The 17332-nt window shown below is 42.3% G+C and overlaps 1 protein-coding gene across 1 annotated transcript; it reads left to right on the forward strand.

Moving 5' to 3' along the window:
- Nucleotides 1–78: 78 nt before the first annotated feature.
- On the forward strand, nt 79–7576 carry ints13 (integrator complex subunit 13). Its single transcript, XM_035681373.1, has 17 exons — nt 79–221; nt 859–1109; nt 1207–1281; nt 1513–1715; nt 2150–2230; nt 2379–2469; nt 2630–2758; nt 4181–4265; nt 4540–4632; nt 4966–5055; nt 5148–5326; nt 5407–5571; nt 5841–5995; nt 6114–6344; nt 6430–6560; nt 7088–7223; nt 7400–7576. Exons 1-17 carry the CDS (start codon nt 218–220, stop codon nt 7434–7436), a joined length of 2136 nt encoding a protein of 711 aa, XP_035537266.1. The 5' UTR covers nt 79–217; the 3' UTR covers nt 7437–7576.
- Nucleotides 7577–17332: the final 9756 nt, after the last annotated feature.

The raw sequence follows: 17332 nt of genomic DNA on the forward strand, positions 1-17332 counted from the left end.
TCACGGAACAAAATGGAGCTAGGTACCACTTAACAGCGCGGTATCTAAGGGGAAGAAAAACGGTGACGGAACACCTCCGGACATATTTCCGCCAATAACAAACCTGTTAGCTTGTCACGGCTAAGTGTATTGTTTGTGCTAATCGTCGCAAGTGTGTGAAATATGAGCTGGTGAGACAAACTGAACACACACAGCGTTGTACAACACAAATGCCGCAATGGGTGAGTGTTTGTGTCGCCGGCGATGCGTTATTCCGACCAGTGTAAACTGAAAAAGGCTAACGCAGCGGTCGGTGTCATGCTCCTTCAGCGTCAGTCGTGTTAGCCTGCTGAGTATTTGGACTTGTTGTGAAATAACTTGAGTCCTGAGACTGATTGGTGGTCAGATAGTCTGCCACTTAGTCTTAACTTGAGCCCCGAGAGAGCCACCACGGTTTTCCGCTGGGTTAGATCGTTTTCTGACCGGGGAAAGAGTTCCGCTTATTAAATAAAATGTTGAACATGAGTCTGTCAGTGGAGATGTCCCCTGTCCACCACCGTCAAATGACTCTGTTACCGTGTATGTTATAGCTGTAGTGCTCAAAAAGGGAATAAATATTGCAATAAGATGTGTTTGACCGCCTTATAACACTATAATTACAGTGTTTTGTTCATTTTACCGAGGTATAATACAGGGAAATTGAGTTAAGACATTGTGTGTTTGCACTGTGCAACATCCCAGTTATGACTAAGGCGAACACAACAACATTTTAATATGCATTGGGCCTAGAACCAGCAATTAAAAAAGAAAACATTATTAACTCAGCAGGACTGATTCACCCAGAGTCTAACGTTGGTGTGTTTGCTGTTACCCTTACAGATCAGTGCACAGTGCAGATGTGCAAAACGAAGATGTTCTCTGTGTCTCACAAGACCGTCTTCGTGGTGGACCACTGCCCCTACATGGCAGAGTCAAGTCGCCAGCAGGTGGAGTGTGACGTGCTGACAAAGAGTCGAGCTCAAGGGGTTATTCCTTTGGCCCCTGTGTCCAAGTCCCTGTGGACCTGTGCTGTGGAGTGCTCCATGGAGTACTGCCGGATCCTCTACGATATTTATCCAAGGGACAAACTGGTTAGCGTCTTCTTTTCCCCTTTTGTTTTTAACTCATAGTTTCAGTGCACCAGTGACATCAACACCACCACTTTTCTGCCACCTCTTTATTCGACAGGTTAATTACATTGTGAGTGATTCAGAGTTCCACATCTTGAACAGCTGGAGGCAGGAAGACCAGAGTACTCATGAGGTAAGTCCCCGCACACAGAAACTCGCACAATCTGTTAAAACTATAACATAAATCTCAGTATGGTTTGTTAGTACACAGTCAGTGTAGCATTTTCAAGATGTTTCAGCAGCCGCGAATTTTTCCGAATTATGGAGAAGTTCAACATTTCTAATGAACAGCAGCGACCACGTTTTTTGCAGAAGTCGGTGCAGAATGATTATGCAGTTTTTTTTTTTTTCCCTTCTCCGGCAGCTAATGTCGGCTCTGGCAGCTGTTGGGCCACCCAACCCACGCGAGGATCCCGAGTGTTGCAGCATCCTGCACGGGCTGGTTGCTGCGGTGGAGTCGTTATGCAAGATCACGGAGTTGCAGCACGAGAGGCGCACCTCTCTGATGGACACGGCAGAGAGAGTCGCCAATAGGGGGCGTATTATCTGCCTAACCAATGCTAAAAGGTAAACACTGTCATTAACACGGCGGAAAATCAACAGCGGCCATTGGCTAGATGTTGATGGATTCTGCTACAATCTGTATGTTTAATGCTAAACACTTGTTCACCTCATTTACTCATATAGATGATCAGAAATATTACAAACACTTTACAATACGAGGCAATCCAATACAAAAACAGCCTTAAGAATTACCATAGAGTTGAGGCGCCACGGTAGCTCACCTGTAGAACTGGCAACCCATCTACCAAGGCTGAGTCCTTGCTGCAGTGGCCATAGGTTTGAATCCAGCCTGTAGCCCTGTGCTGTGTGTCTTCCCCTCTCTCTCTTCCCCCCTTTTCTGTCTATCTCTCAAGCTGTCGTGTCTACTAGTTGATATCATGCAAGAAGCTCTGGGTATGTGTTATAATGCAGTGCTGCTTTTGTGTTTTGTCATACAGTGATACTCATGTTCGCATGTTGGAAGACTGCATCCAGGAAACCATTTTAGAACAAAACAAGCTGGCAGCAGGCTCAGACAGGTCAGTATCGGATGAAGCGCGAAGAAATGTATCGCACTCGTTGAATAGGCTCAAATATGCTATTGATAATTCTCTGGCTAGAATCCAGAAGCCATTCTTTTGAAAAGGGAGTGTTTTCTTATTTCTAACTAATTGTTGTGTGTTTCAGGCTGATGGCAATCCAGCAATGTGACCTTGTTCTAGTTCACATCCACCCACAGGGCGAGGACACGCTGGTATCCGACCGCCCAAAGAAGGAGGTGGGTGTCCATCACAGTTTCCCCTGTGTGGGTCATTAATACACAGCAAATGAATTAGAGAAAGGTAGACGTATTCTCGAGGTCATGTGAAAACATGACCCTCAATGCTGGATGTCACAGCTGTTAGTTCTGACTGCGTCTTCCTCTCTTGTCGTCTCAGATCTCCCCTCTGCTCACCAGCGAGGTTCACAGTGTTCGTGCAGGGCGGCACTTAGCCACCAAACTCAACATTCTGGTCCAGCAGCACTTTGACTTGGCCTCCACCACCATAACAAACATCCCCATGAAGGTAAGGGGCCTATTGCCCTTCGTCTGGCCTTGCACATGCCACTGCAAAATTAAAACTCACATACATTTTTAAATACATATTATTTTTATTTTGCTAGTAAAAAAAAATGTTTAGTTCATGTCTAGAATGCAGTGAACCACTCCCACTTTTTTACTCGATTGATTGCTTTGTTGTTTTATTTTCTCTCACAGCCTTCACACCTTTTTTTTGCCTGCTAAATCTTTATGTATGCGCCCTTCCTCGCCTATAATTACTCATGCAACTTTGCAGTCTCATCTTTTTTGTTGATCTCATCTGCATGTTGATATGACTGTGAATCTGCTGCTGGTTTCATGCTGTATTTTCTGTTTTGCTAGCCCACATTAAATGTTTGCGACCAGGTTAGTACTCTTATCACACACACATCAAAGTGAGGAAGGGTTCAGAGTTTACACCACATAGTATGCAGTATATGTTTTGAGCTCTATTGTTGAAACAGGCTTACAGTGTCATTCATTTATTTTGATGTGACATTTGCTCTACAGATTTGCTGGTGAGGCTCCAGTAAAGGGCAGGGAACTCTGGTCTCATGTTGGACACACAGGGAATGCAGAGTTCGGGGTCTGCTAGAGAGCCTGAACACCTGAAATTTAACTTTTTTTTTCAAATTAATAGTGTAATAACTCACATTATTTTGTGGAAATCAACTGTTTTGAGATAGTGCCAAATTCTGATAAAAAAAACAAACAGAATATGAACGTTGAAGTGTTTTTATGTCCAAACATTTGTGACCAGCGTTGCCTCTTCTGAGTTGTTAAATACTGTCAGTGTCTGTCAGGTGTTTACACCTTAAAAGTTGTCCAAAATTTCTCCTGGTCTGTTCCCCCCCATCAGTTCCCACTCATGCCCCCTTTAGTCTCTTGGTGTGGTCCGTTGTGCTGTCTAAAAACTAGATGTTTTTTTTGTTTTTTTTTAGCCTGACCCATAAATGTTTAAACATGATTCCACCTTTAGCTGTCCTACAACTGCTCCCCCACCCCCAAGTTGTAGAAAGTTGTCAAATTCAAAGCGTGTGACTTAAAGTTTGTGTTTAAATCAGCTGTTGCCAGGCCCCATTTTTGGGCTTGAGCACAAACTATATAAAGCTGGGTTTGTAAGATTGGGAATTCCTGATTTATGTCAAACACGTGTAGGCTCAGTGTTGTGTGAATTTCAAGACATATGCATTAAACACTAGTGTCACAAGAAAACATACTTTAGTCACCCAGAGAGCGAGCCTTTTTTCTTTTACTTTGTCCATTATCATTTACCCTTTGCTACATGAAATCAGCAGTGTTAATGTGTGTTTGTACCTGTGTGTTTGTGTGTGTTTTTGTGTATTAGTTTGCACTTCTTAAGATCTGATACTAACCTGTATTTGTTATTGTTTCTGCGGATGGACAGGAAGAGCAGCATGCCAACACATCAGCCAATTATGACGTTGAGCTCCTGCATCACAGAGACGCTCACCTGGAGTTCTTTAAAAGCGGTAAGTGCTAATGTTAAAAATAAATGAATACATGTTTTTTAATTGGTTGACCATTCACTTCCTGCTCCAGACACAACTACGCAACATAAAGTAGTTAGAAAGTACCCTTTTCTCTATGAACTAAAATAATTGTGTTCAAAGTAGCTTTATTGACTACAGTATAAGCACAAGCTAAGCAATTATTTGACATCCTTATGTATGCTTCATATTTTTTTTAATTCAGAGATTTATCAACATGAATTGACAACTCATATGTCATCTTTGTGTTGTGCAGGAGACTTGCATATGGCTGGCACCAGCACTCGGGAAAATGGACTCAAAGAGACGATTACACTGAAATGGTGCACTCCACGAACCAACAGCATAGGTGGGTATAGTCAGCTGAAGGTCCTTTTTGTCAGTTATTATTTCATTTGAAAGATTTACAGATTGAAAAGTCGAAAATATTCCCCACATTTTGTCCTTTAGGCATAACTTTTGTTTGAAAATTGAAACTAAATTCTGTGACTAATACTTTGAATTGGTTAAAATGTCTTTCCTACAAGAGTCTTGTAAGATGGTTTTGAAGTAGGGCTGCAACTAACGATTGATTCAATAATCGATTTATTAAATAGTTTATTAGAGTTATCCAAGGCAACATTGACTGACGCAACTGTGATCTGAGATTTAGTTGTATCGATTGTGTTTTTTTCCACCTCAGAACTGCATTACTGCACAGGAGCCTATCGCATCTCCCCCACAGACGTAAACAGTCGTCCCTCCTCATGCCTGACAAACTTTCTCCTTAACGGTAAATCCTCTTTTTAATCTGCACATTGTCCAGTTACCTTGCCCTGAATTGATCCGCAGACTAACTGTCTGGCTCTTCTTTATCGACTCCAGGTCGATCAGTGCTGCTGGAGCAGCCGAGAAAGTCGGGTTCGAAGGTCATCAGCCACATGCTCAGCAGCCATGGCGGCGAGATCTTCCTGCATGTGCTCAACAGCAACCGCTCCACCCTGGAGGACCCGCCCTCCATCAGCGAGGGCTGCGGAGGCCGAGTGACAGACTACCGCATCACCGTGAGTTCAACTCACAACAGGCTGTGTTGCAATATACGTCAGTAATCTTCAAATAGTAACCGTTTTCTTGTCTGTTTCAGGACTTTGGTGAATTTATGAGGGAGAACCGGCTCACTCCTGTGTCAGAGTCTTCCCATGATCCCTCGGGGAAGCTACCAGTTGAGAGGGCCAAGGCACAGCTGGAACGTCACACTCGATACTGGCCCATGATCATCTCCCAGACCACCATCTTCAACATGCAGGCAGTGAGTAGCATGCAGAGATACTCAAGTTCTTCTGGATTTTCACTCTTTATTTACTTCTGCCAAAGATTTCTATCGTACAAGCTTCCATCATGCTCCAAAATATTTGGTTTGTTGCTCCCTGATGATAACATCTGCACATAAAAGATAATCTGCCTCCTCAAGAATTTGGATCACGCTGTTTTCAAGGTTTCTATGCCTCCATGTTGGCTCCCATCGTCACCCTTCAGCTCATTCCTGTGTTTGTGTGTCTGCCCGTTTCCCTCCACTAGGTGGTTCCTTTAGCTAACCTGATAGTGAAAGAGACTTTGTCTGAGGAGGACGTTCTGACCTGCCAGAAGACCGTTTACAACCTGGTGGACATGGAAAGGAAGAATGACCCTCTACCGATTTCCACCGTGGGATCCAGAGGCAAAGGCCCCAAGAGGTATTTATTCAAAAACTTTTGACATCTTCTATCTTTTAGTTAAATGAGCATCAACATAGTTTCTGAAAGTAAACAGTCAGCAGAGTCTCTAATGTTTCTGCATTGTTGGTATCCCCAGAGACGAGCAGTATCGCATCATGTGGAACGAGCTGGAAACATTAGTAAAAACTCACGCCGGAGACACAGACAGACACCAGCGGGTACTAGACTGCATCATCGCCTGCCGCAGCAAACCTCCCGAGGAGGAGGAGAGGAAGAAGAGAGGGAGGAAGAGGGAGGATAGGGAAGACAGGACGGAGAAAAACGGCAGCAAGGACACAGATGACAAAAGCTGGCAGGACTCTGAGAGGTCAGTGGTGCTTGGATTGTGAACCACAGTTAACCAAATTGCTTTACTGTGGTCACTAAACTGTCTTTTTGTTTTTAACCTGAAGACTAAAGGGTTTGCTGGATAAAGAAGAACAGGAGTCGGAGGTGATCAAGGATTCCCCGGACTCTCCAGAGCCGCTCATCAAGAAGCCGCGCTTGTCCACAGAGGAAGTTCAGCCTCCAGAGAGAGCAAAAGGTACCAGCGTGGAGAAACAACCACAAAAGTTCTGTAAAGTCATGAAGAAATCTCTGACGCACTGCTGGCTGCGTTCATGCTCACTCAGTGTTTTATTTTCCTTATTTTGCAAAACTTGTTCCCTTTTTTTTTTTCTTTGTGGATGTCAGTTGTTGATTGTAGGTTCCCCCAGTGGTCTCAGTTTTGAGAATGCAAGATTATTGGGTCTTTCTTATTAGTGCAGAGTCAAATTTAAGCCTGTCAATACCACAGAGAAAGCACCTGTTTCACCTGTATGAAACCATGAAAGGTTATAAGTATGAATGTATCGACATATCACATTTTTGTTGGTACTTATAGAAGTTCATAAAAATAGTTTCTTATTATAGGATAAATTAAATAACCAGTCCTAGATGCAGATAATTGGCAGAAAAGCATTCATCATTACCTGTATATGAGCCTGGACCAATGAGAGCTCTGGCAAAATGCCGGCTGATGATCTGCTGGGTTTACGTGTTTATATCTGTGACTTTGTCTTGTTGCTGCAGGTCCTGTCTCACTCCTCACAATGTGGACCAACCGCATCACCGTAGCCAATTCCAGGAAGCACCAAGAGTTTGTTGGAAGAGTGAGCTCCGTGAACAACAAGTTTGAGTTGTACCAGCAGCTCAAAGACGAGAACGGGTGTGTTACTGGGAAATATCAGTCATCACTTTATGGGTGTAACATTGAACGTGTCTAAATTAATTCCTATCTCTAAACCCTGTATATGTACATATGTACACTAAACACTATCCTTGCTTTTACATTTAAATCACTTCTGAAAATGTCTCATGCATCATACGTTCCCTATTTTCCAGGATGGATGTTCATGAAAACGGCAAGGCCACCAGATGATGTTTCCATGGATCCATTGCTTCACCCCTGCCAAGGATGAGATTGTGGACCACATTGTTTTTAAGACTTGGGTGTCACGTAATACTCTCAAAACAAAGACATTTTACATTTTTTTTTTTACCCCATGATCTTTTGTTAGATAGCGCCTGTTCACATTATTGTGTACATCGCAATAAAAAGCTTGTCTAATAGAAAAACTTTGCTTTGTTATGCGTTTGCCACAATTTATCACTTGAATGTTTGAGATAGGGATGAATCTATTCCTTGTGTTCACTATATCTTGAATCTGAACCAAAAACCTTCATAAACAAAAAATATCAATGAAATTGTGAAATTATCTGAATTTATCACAGTACATTTATATTTCAATAAGCAGTTTTTTTCTGGCTTTTCACATAACTGCCGTTGCAACATGTATTATTTTAGGATTTCATGATTATATTATTTATGAAATTCACCATATGATTCACAGTGACTCATTTATCTATATGATATTTAACATTGTGACTCCCGCCTTTAGGACTAATAATATACATTTTTCACTTCACACATCAAAAAAAGCATTTGAGTGGTGAAATATTATTACTGGTGTGCTTTTGATATCAAAGTTATCCAAGTCAGAATAACTATTTCCTCCATCCTACATCCCAAAATAACTGACCAACAGGCAATGTGTACAATTATAGCAATTTAACAATTTTTCACAAAACTGCCCTGATAAAGACAGAAATTTATTTGGGATTTGAACATGCGTGTGTTGAAAATCTTAAATAGTAATGTCATGAGTAATAGTCATGAATCTGAGTTTACTTCAGTGTTACTGCTTGTGTTGAACTGTGAGATCATTGTTACACTTTACAAATAGAGCAGGATGTTAGATACTTGAGAACTCATATTTTGGAGGACGAGGCTGTAGTGCCTCGTCAAGAGTTTTCCCTCCACGCTCACACATCGATGGAAGTCGCCCCTCGTTGCCTTGTGAAAGGTTAATCCACAGTCTGAGTGGCGGGGGAGGCAGTTCAGGTTGGAACAGTGGAGGCCGCCTTGGTCTTATGGCTCTCATGTCCCTGCTTTGAACTGAGAGCACCCTGCTTGCAGGCCAAATGGCGACTGTTCTTGACCTTCCGTGACGTTTGCAGAAATAGAGAACTGCAGCAACGAGGAGGACGATCAGGATGAGAGTGCAGACAACGAGGAGGGCTGTGAACATGGCAGCCATCCATTGGTAGTGGATCTGTTGTGAGGCGGCAGTGATAGCTGGAGATGGAGACACACAGGTATTAGAAGTGGCAGTGACTGAAGTATTGGTGCACAAACCTGGAGTCAGAGTATTGTGGACAGCAGGGGTGGATCCATCAAATATGGGAGTAGTAGTAGTGGAGAAACAGTCTTGTCCGTAGCTCACAGGTCCAACTTTAGAGATGGGGAACTCTGGAAGCATTGCTTCTCTAAACGCAGGGTTGACTGATCCATCTGCAGACCTCATTGCCAACCACATGCTCTGTATTTGACCACCATGGCACCCACTAACTCTATTACGACCTATCCCGCACAAGCTGTAGTTGTACCAGGACACCACAGTGGACCCAGGCCTCATGGAAACAACAGAGAGGTGGTGGGCACTAGAGCTGTTAAAGAAGCGAGACAGTTTTCTCAGCAACATTTCCACCCTTTGGCGGTGACGGAGAATGGAGTGAAGACTGCATTGAGCTGTCAGGGTGAAAGCATGGCAGGGGTCGACAGGGCTACGATGGAGATCCAGGGTCAGAGGCAGCCAGGTGCTCAGGCCCTGTCCGTCCCGGGCAGCCAGGAGGAGGTGCTGAGGGGCGAACTGCAGGTCCACCTCCAGAGGAACACCATGAAGCTCCAGACCGTCCAGAGCCAACCACGTACCAACGCCTATGGGAGGGCCGTCAATCAACTTGAACTCCAGGGAAAGAGCGTCTGCTTCACCATCTTCTGGGTCTAGGAAGGTTTTAGGTGGGATTGAGTAGTGGAAGGGGAAGCCAACAGTGGCCGTCAATGCTGGAATAGACTGCAACACTTTGGGTGGGAGATTCATGGAGCCTGAAATATATAGTATATTAAAAAATTGCTCAAATTATTGCACAGAAATAGTGAATAAAAGTGTATTTTAGAGATTTGCACAATTTTGATAATTAATAATTTTAGTAATTTCTAAAGCAAAAATACCAAACAATTGATGGGTCCAGGTTCAGATACTTTTAGGAACATGTGTTTTGGACTGTTAAGCCATTAAAACATACTGTCAAAATATATCACCTTGGGCTGTAAGAAATGGTTTTATTTTAATAGGTTTCCCTAATTTTGTGCCCACACAGAAGGACACACACATGTTGCAATTAATTTACCTGCTGCAGGTTTCACACTGTTCCACTAGTGGCAGTAATGCACCAGAAATGTAGCAACATGTCAGGAAATGCAAGTGCAAGTCTGCAAAGCTACATGAATGTAAAAAATGTAGGTAAAAGGAAATTGTTGTGAAATTGATTGGTCAGAAAGACTGAACGTAAACAGAACTTTGATAAAAACATCCACAGGGAACCTTTAATGTGTTTTCTAAAAAAGTTTCAAGTAGTTTCTGGCTACCACTATTGCAAAAGGTTTAGGTGTGTTTATAAAACACTTGTATTATAAATGAATATGAAATATTTAAAAAGTACATTTATTATTTTATTAATGCATGTATGACTATATGTGTTTATTTATTCAGTCATTCCTGGGTTTTTTTACACAACATTTAGGTGTTTGACACAAAAACAGTATATCTGGGTAGAGACAGCTTCTTGACCTCTGGTTCGCTGACATGTTGGCAGCTGCCCTTTACAACCAGTTCTACTAAGGCACATACACAGTAAACTCAATGTTAATGGTACCCTTGATGTTACTTACTTGAGATGGAAGCTGAGGGAGGTGTTGGCTGGACTGAGCTCTGTGTTCTATACGAGGAAAGACCTATAGCCTGTAAGGATGTTAATAATGTGGTTACCAACCCATAGAATGGACTCAAAGATGTGCTCAGAATCTGCTGCGTGGGATGTCCTTTCGAGACGGGCCCACTGCTGTCTGTCTGGTAGATTAACAAGGAATTCTCTGTACTGACACAATTGCCACTGAGGGCAGATGTGCTCTGTGCTAATGATGTGTATGTGATTACTGAGAAGCTGCCGTCTAGAGTAGGAAGAGTGACTGAAATGTCCATTTGTGGAGTAGCTGTTATGTGGTTTATTTCTGTCGCACTGGCAGACAGATGCATCGTTGGGCTTGACGTCTGGGTTGAAAATAATTGTCCACTTGAATCAAACATTACAAACTGTGATTGAAAAGCAGTCCAATGCTTCTTATCTTGTGAATAACTTGTCAAAACGTCCAGAACATGCTCCACTGTGCTCTTGAGGTAGGTACTTCTGATTTCTGGGGTACAACCATTTACACAATCCTGTGCCACAGATTGGCCACATGCTGGGAATGAAGGATCAAGATTCTGGATCTGATAAGTGAAGGATGTAATGTAGGGCTCCTGGACAGCAGAGGGAGCAGTTGGATCAAAATGGTCCTCAGACACTGGTCTAGTACTCTCAAACATTGAAAAAGGAGCTGGATGGGTCACATGTGGACTTGGTGCAATTGTAGTTAGGACTGCTGGCTTTAAATATGTGCTTGTTGTCATTTTGGTGACTGAGGACATGTGGGAAAATGTATCAGTTTGCTGAGACTCCCCAAGCAGCGCTGATGGCATGAATTGCATACTCTCATGAGCTGACTTGATAGATGGTTGGTCTTTTAACATAGATAACGGGACAGAAATGTTATGATGGGTTTTAGTTAATGGAAGGCTCATTTGAAGAGCCATAGATGTTGGCTGTAGGGACATCAGTATAATGTCTGAGCTTGTCTGATCAAAACATAACTCTGTTACAACTGGAATTTCAAGATTCTTTTGCAGAGAGAACAAACCGGTATCAGCTGGCAAAGATTTGGAGAGTGTCTGCAGCGGTGGCTTTGTAGATGATGATGCCTTGAGAGACTCTGTAAACCCTGGATGTATAATATTAAGCTCGGAAGGTAAAGCTGGTGTGAATGTTGTCACTGAAGGCTCCAACAAGGACGCTGAGAGCGAAGACTCCAATTCGGTTTGTCCAGACACTGCCATCTCACCCGTTAATGCGGTCGGTGACACATCCTGAGTTGTTGCATTTAGCTGAGACATTACATCCTGATTCAGAACTGAGGACAGATGTTGGATTGTATCAAAGTGCTGAGTTATTGATAAGTGCTCGGTCATTAAATGTGAGGTTGGTGACACATCTGGAAATGACTGAGTAGAGGGTATTTTGTTTGATGGTTGCAGTGACTGTATTGTCTTTAACCTGTAGTTTAGTAGCAGGACATCATTATAACTCTCTGTCAGAGGTAGATGAGAAACAGATGGGAGGTTACGGGGTGTTTGTTTGGCACTGTGGAGGTCGTTAATGGGCCCTTGGTTACAGATGTCACCTGAGAAAAAGAAAATGCAACAATTCAGGACAATGGAAAAATATCCATGAGTTCCATGAATGATCAAATTAAGTATAATTACAAATACTGTTGTATAGGATTCTTAAAGGATTAATTTATCCATTCATTCATTAACCCAGTCAATCAGACTGTCATAAATTAACAAAGAAGAACTGTTTATCTTTTTTAATCGCCAAACTTAAAGCTGCTATAGTCAATATTCTAACAATGGTTCAATGTGAAAGGAGTCTATCATAATGATAAACCCACCGTGACTTCTGCAGTTCTCCTCAACTCTTTGGAGTGTTTCCAAATCTTTAAACTTTTCTGTTTTTGGTTTTACAGCCTGCAACTTTACTGTTTTGGTTCTTCAGCAAGTCTCATCAGCATCATTAGCAGCGAGGCACGCTCTGAAAAACTCCCTGGACACTACCTGCCCACAACCTGACTATGCAATGATATCAATATGGAAAGGACATAAAGACCTAAATCTAGTAAATCCAACTTGGGAGTGTTCATACACTAGTCTGAAATAGTGGCATCATTTAAATAGGCCTTAATCAGATACTTTATATTTGTGTTAACACGGAATTTTATTTAACTGTCAAGCCATTTTGCCGTTTGTTGACACTTCTGTAGTTCCTTTCAACAAGTAGAAGATATCATCGCTTTTAGAAATTTCAAATATGTCCAACTTGGAATTACAATTCGGACGCTGACATGAACTTTTTTCACCCAGTCAGTTGCTTGGAATTAATATGAAGTGAACAAAGTAATAGACAAAGTTACTGACAGTGGAGCGTTTAACTGCTAAATAGGCTGAAGCAGAGCTAAAAGAGAGAATATTGGATTTAGATTCATTATGTGGCCCGAGACGAGACACCAAATGAAAGCTGATGCTGCTCGGGTGTCTGCTGGATCTGCAAATAAGCAACTGTTTGCTAAAAAGTTCACTATAGCAACTTTAACATGTAGTGTACACTCTCCAAGTGTCTAAAATGTAATTGAATGCAGGTGTTTTCATATACTTGATTCACAATTCGTCATTTGATCCTGAACATAACATACAGCTCTAACATAGTCATTTGTTTTCCATGTTATTCATGCTACTCATGTTCCCACCACTACATTAGCCCATATGTTCTTCCATTCATTCAGCTCCGTTCAGCTGTGGGCTCCCTTTCAAGCAAGGTCAAGTCATTACAACATATGACTTGAATGACTAAGCACCCAGAACAATCCCATATAGTCACACACAAGTCAACAGCAGCAGACTTACCCAGTGAGCTCACTGTGGCCTGACTTTCTGAGTCAGTGTGGCTGGCTCTATAAGCACCAGTCCAGAGGGGGGTTTCTTTTGGGTGGGGTCGGAGGGTCAGACGAGTGGCGAGCGAATTTCGGTCGAAGGCCTCATGTGTCAGCGTGGAAGGGGGACTGTAAGAGTCTGGGGTCAGCTGCAGTGGGGGGTAACTACTGTGCAGTGTAGATGATGGGAACAATGAGAGAGCAGTGTCAGCTGAACGTTCTCCAAGAAATGTCCTGACTGTGGATGTACGTTCAGGAAAAAGGGGTAAATGAAATAACTCTGTGGTCCGGAAATACTCAGAAATACTCAGTGATGTATCTGATGTGGCCTCTGAGGCAAAAAGCCCAGCTTGCTTGATGTATTCCTGCGAACTGTGAACTGAAAGCCAGTTTGGATGACTGCAGCCAAACTCAGCACTGACCGATGTGTGCAAAGTTGTCAAAATAATCTCGCCAGTGGATACTTGTCGCTCCAGGAGAGTGCTTTTATGGCTGTATGGGTACAAAGTTATCTGCTTGGTAGATAAAAGAGGTAAAAATTCCTCTCTGACAGAGATAGTGCTCTTTTCAGATGAATACCCTGCGTGTGTTGGCTCCAGCCTCGTCCCCACGTCGTTCACATGCAATAATACAGTCGACAAACTTGGTTCCAGCTTGGTCAGAGGGAGAGAATATATTTCTGAATGCTCAAGTTTTACAGTCCGATGGATCTGAGTCGGTAGTGGAAGAATCGCATTCTGAGAAGTTGTAATTTTTAGCCTTTGCAAGTCTCTCTTAACATTATGTCGGACCTCAGATGCACAAAGCACCCTCCATCCCAAAACAGGAGCTCCCAGCAACGTGTCCAGCCCTCCTGCCATCACACTGTGTTCCAGCACCTTGGCTAAATCAGACCGTTGTTCCTCTCCTTGACAGCCAACACGCCACAGAAGCTGAACGACACCTGCTGAGGCATCTTGTTTTTCATGAAAACTAGTATTCTTCTCCACAAACCCACCTTGCCTACAAACTCTGAGGTTCTCTTGTATGAGGGATTTTCTTGTTGAATACAGGTAGACGAAGCCCAGTGGCAGCTGCAGGAAGTCAGCCACGGTGCTGACCAAATGGATACGCTGGCTGGCGTCAAGAGTCCCAGGGTTCAGCTGAAGAAGAAGGTTAGCCCAGATCATCATCTCCCCCTCAGAGCAGAACAAAGTATCCCTATTAGACACAGAGACAAAGCAAAATCCGATCTTCATTCCTTTATTATGGTGAACATGGGCACTTATTTATTTTGTCCCACATACATCATCCCAATGTTGACAACAGGCCACAACATAAGCTCTATTTTCTCCTGTTTGAGCGACCTCCTCTAAAAACTAAAAACTACAGTGCCTAGCTAAAACTACATATGTATGACCTGTTTTAAACCTGCATTAACTTCCATGTTTTGGCCTGTTAATGGCAGCACATTAAGCTGTAAAAAATACAACAAAAAGCCCTGATATATTACCACCTTATACATTAACCGTGTGAGCAAAAAGTGTCCACCAGTATCAGTATCCATCAGACATGGAGCAACATTAGTATTCAAGAGTGGAGCTTGTGCCCACCTGGTAAATGCTAGTTGCTAACTTCTGTCTGTCTGTCACTTGCCGCAGGTAGCATACAGTGGGTTTATCAGAGCAGTGAAGTTATGGACTGTAACACCAAAACAATGATGCTCAAACACTCCATAGAGCTGAGGGGAACTGCAGAGCCAGGGGATCATTCTCTCTGGATTTGTTGCTGCGAGTTCCCCCTTCACATTATACATGACTACTTATTTTGATGTTGATATCAAAATGGATTTTCTCAGCTTTAGAGATTTCTGTCTTCAGTAGGAATTGGCTATGTGCTGAGTGCCACAGACATGGTAGTGAAGACGGGAAAGTATTGAGAGACAGACTAACACACTGTGGGTTTTGATCGTTTTATGAGATTTGTTAAGAGAAGCAAACAAATAAAATACCTCAAGCATTAACCTTGAAACTGATTGTGTTGTCAAATCAGTTTAAAGAAATAGTAACTGATGTCACAAAAAATATAAATAAATGTTACCGGATTTTAATCAATGTGATAATGCATTATATTAAAGGACCAGTGTGTAGGATTTATTGTTGATTTAACACAACACGCTCAGACTTAAATTTGACTCAACCAGCTTAACAACACAACTGTTAACAGACAACGAACCAAAGGAAATCAAAAGTGTAGACAAAGAGGAGACAGGCCAGACTGTAAGCTCTTAATCACACAGATTCTATGTGTCATTGTTTATGTGCTGTGGGTGAATGTGAAAAAACACAGTAGGTTTATGGTAATATGTATATAACAACAAATCATCTGGAAAATGTTAAAATAAAGATTTAATTTATGTGATGAATACAATGTAATAAATGTCAGTAGTTGTAAACATTTGGTCATCACAGTTTATTTGTCCCGTTTCTTTGAGGAGTTTAACTGTACCCTAAAGAATGTATTTCAGAACTGTCGAGTCAAATAATTATAAGTTAGTAGTAATGGTACGCAACTCAAAGCCAGAACTTAATTCAACAAAAGGTGCACTGTTACGGCCACCGCCATTTGTTTGTGTGCAACTGTCACTGTTTGTAGTTCAAAGAGAGTACTGGCTCAGCCTGAACCCCTATGAAACCATCTGGTTCTCCACTGAGACGGCTAAGTCTCCTGAGGTGACCCACAAGAGTGCTGCAGAGACTCTCCTAGAAGCACTTGGTCGCTAAGCTCCTCGACTATATGCAAGGATACACACAAAAAACAGCAGAATTAAATTCAACCTGCTAATATCTGCTCCCTTTCCCACCAGCTATCTGTGGCTGATGGAAACAGCACTTTGCCCCACTGGATGGTGTTTAGGCGACAGACTAAAGTCTATCTGGCTTGCTCTGCCGAGGATTGTGGGATATACCAACTTAAGTGTTTGTTACTAGAGAGCAGCGTGCTGTATACTTCCATCTGCACATCTAAACAGAAGGTATTGACAAGACTCAGCGAGGTAAGAGAGCAGGAAATCACAGGGGTGAAACAATGGAGAAGACTTACTGCAGTTCTTTACAATTTACACCCAGCTTGTGATGAAATTAAAACTAAAATAAATCTTTTCTGTTTTGCTGTTATGTATTGTATTTGAGTACCTTTTAGATCGACTAGGCCACTATAACACAGAAAAAGTAGATGCACTAATGGGACCTGCAGTGTTTTCCACTCATCAGTTTTGATTATCTTAACTCATTTGAAGACAAGAACTTTTTTGGTGTGTGTGTTAAGATTAGTCTTTTGATTTCATAAAATAAGCCAAGCTTTACCAAAACATTTAAAAAACACATCAGACGGTGTATAGTGCATGGAGTGTTGATCAATACTTGTGTGTGCATGTTACGACCGCCGGAAGGGGGAAGGAAGCAACATAAACCAGGTGGTTTTGGTAAATTAAAGCTTTATTATACAGAGTTTACAAAAGGAATTCCAACCAACAGAAACGGGCAAGTGGGTGCTGGTAACAGTGAAACAGTATAACAAAAGAGAAATAGATTATGACTAAACTAAAACAAAAACATGAAACAAAAACCCTCTCTGGGTACTTCAAACAAACACAAAGAGCACAGCACCCCTAAACTAGTAAAACTAACATAAAAAAGAAATCTACAGGGTGCAAACCGAGTCAGTTTAAAACTAAACCCTGGCCCAGTTCCTGTGAGATCTCACAAACAGATCACAGTTTAAACGGACCACAGATTACTTCAAGTAGGGAGAAACAAACACACTAAGTCAGTCTACAGTTAGCTGCAATGCTAACACAAACATTCCACTCAAACACAATCAACTTAATCACAGAGTGCACGAGGCAAGCTGATCACCAGAATGAGAGCTGCCATGAGCTGCGCTGCAGCCTATTTGAAGGGGACGTCTGCTGGCACTTCTGGATGGAGAAGTGAGGGATGCCGCTCCAATCGGCAACCAGCAGGAAATAGGCGGGCTGGCAGTGAAGACAGTTTTCAGGAGGATCCACACAGAGTGATTAGCATGTAACTACA

Source organism: Morone saxatilis, unplaced genomic scaffold (assembly GCF_004916995.1).
Source record: "Morone saxatilis isolate NCDOM2014 unplaced genomic scaffold, NCSU_SB_2.0 Contig10, whole genome shotgun sequence".
NCBI lineage: Eukaryota > Metazoa > Chordata > Actinopteri > Moronidae > Morone > Morone saxatilis.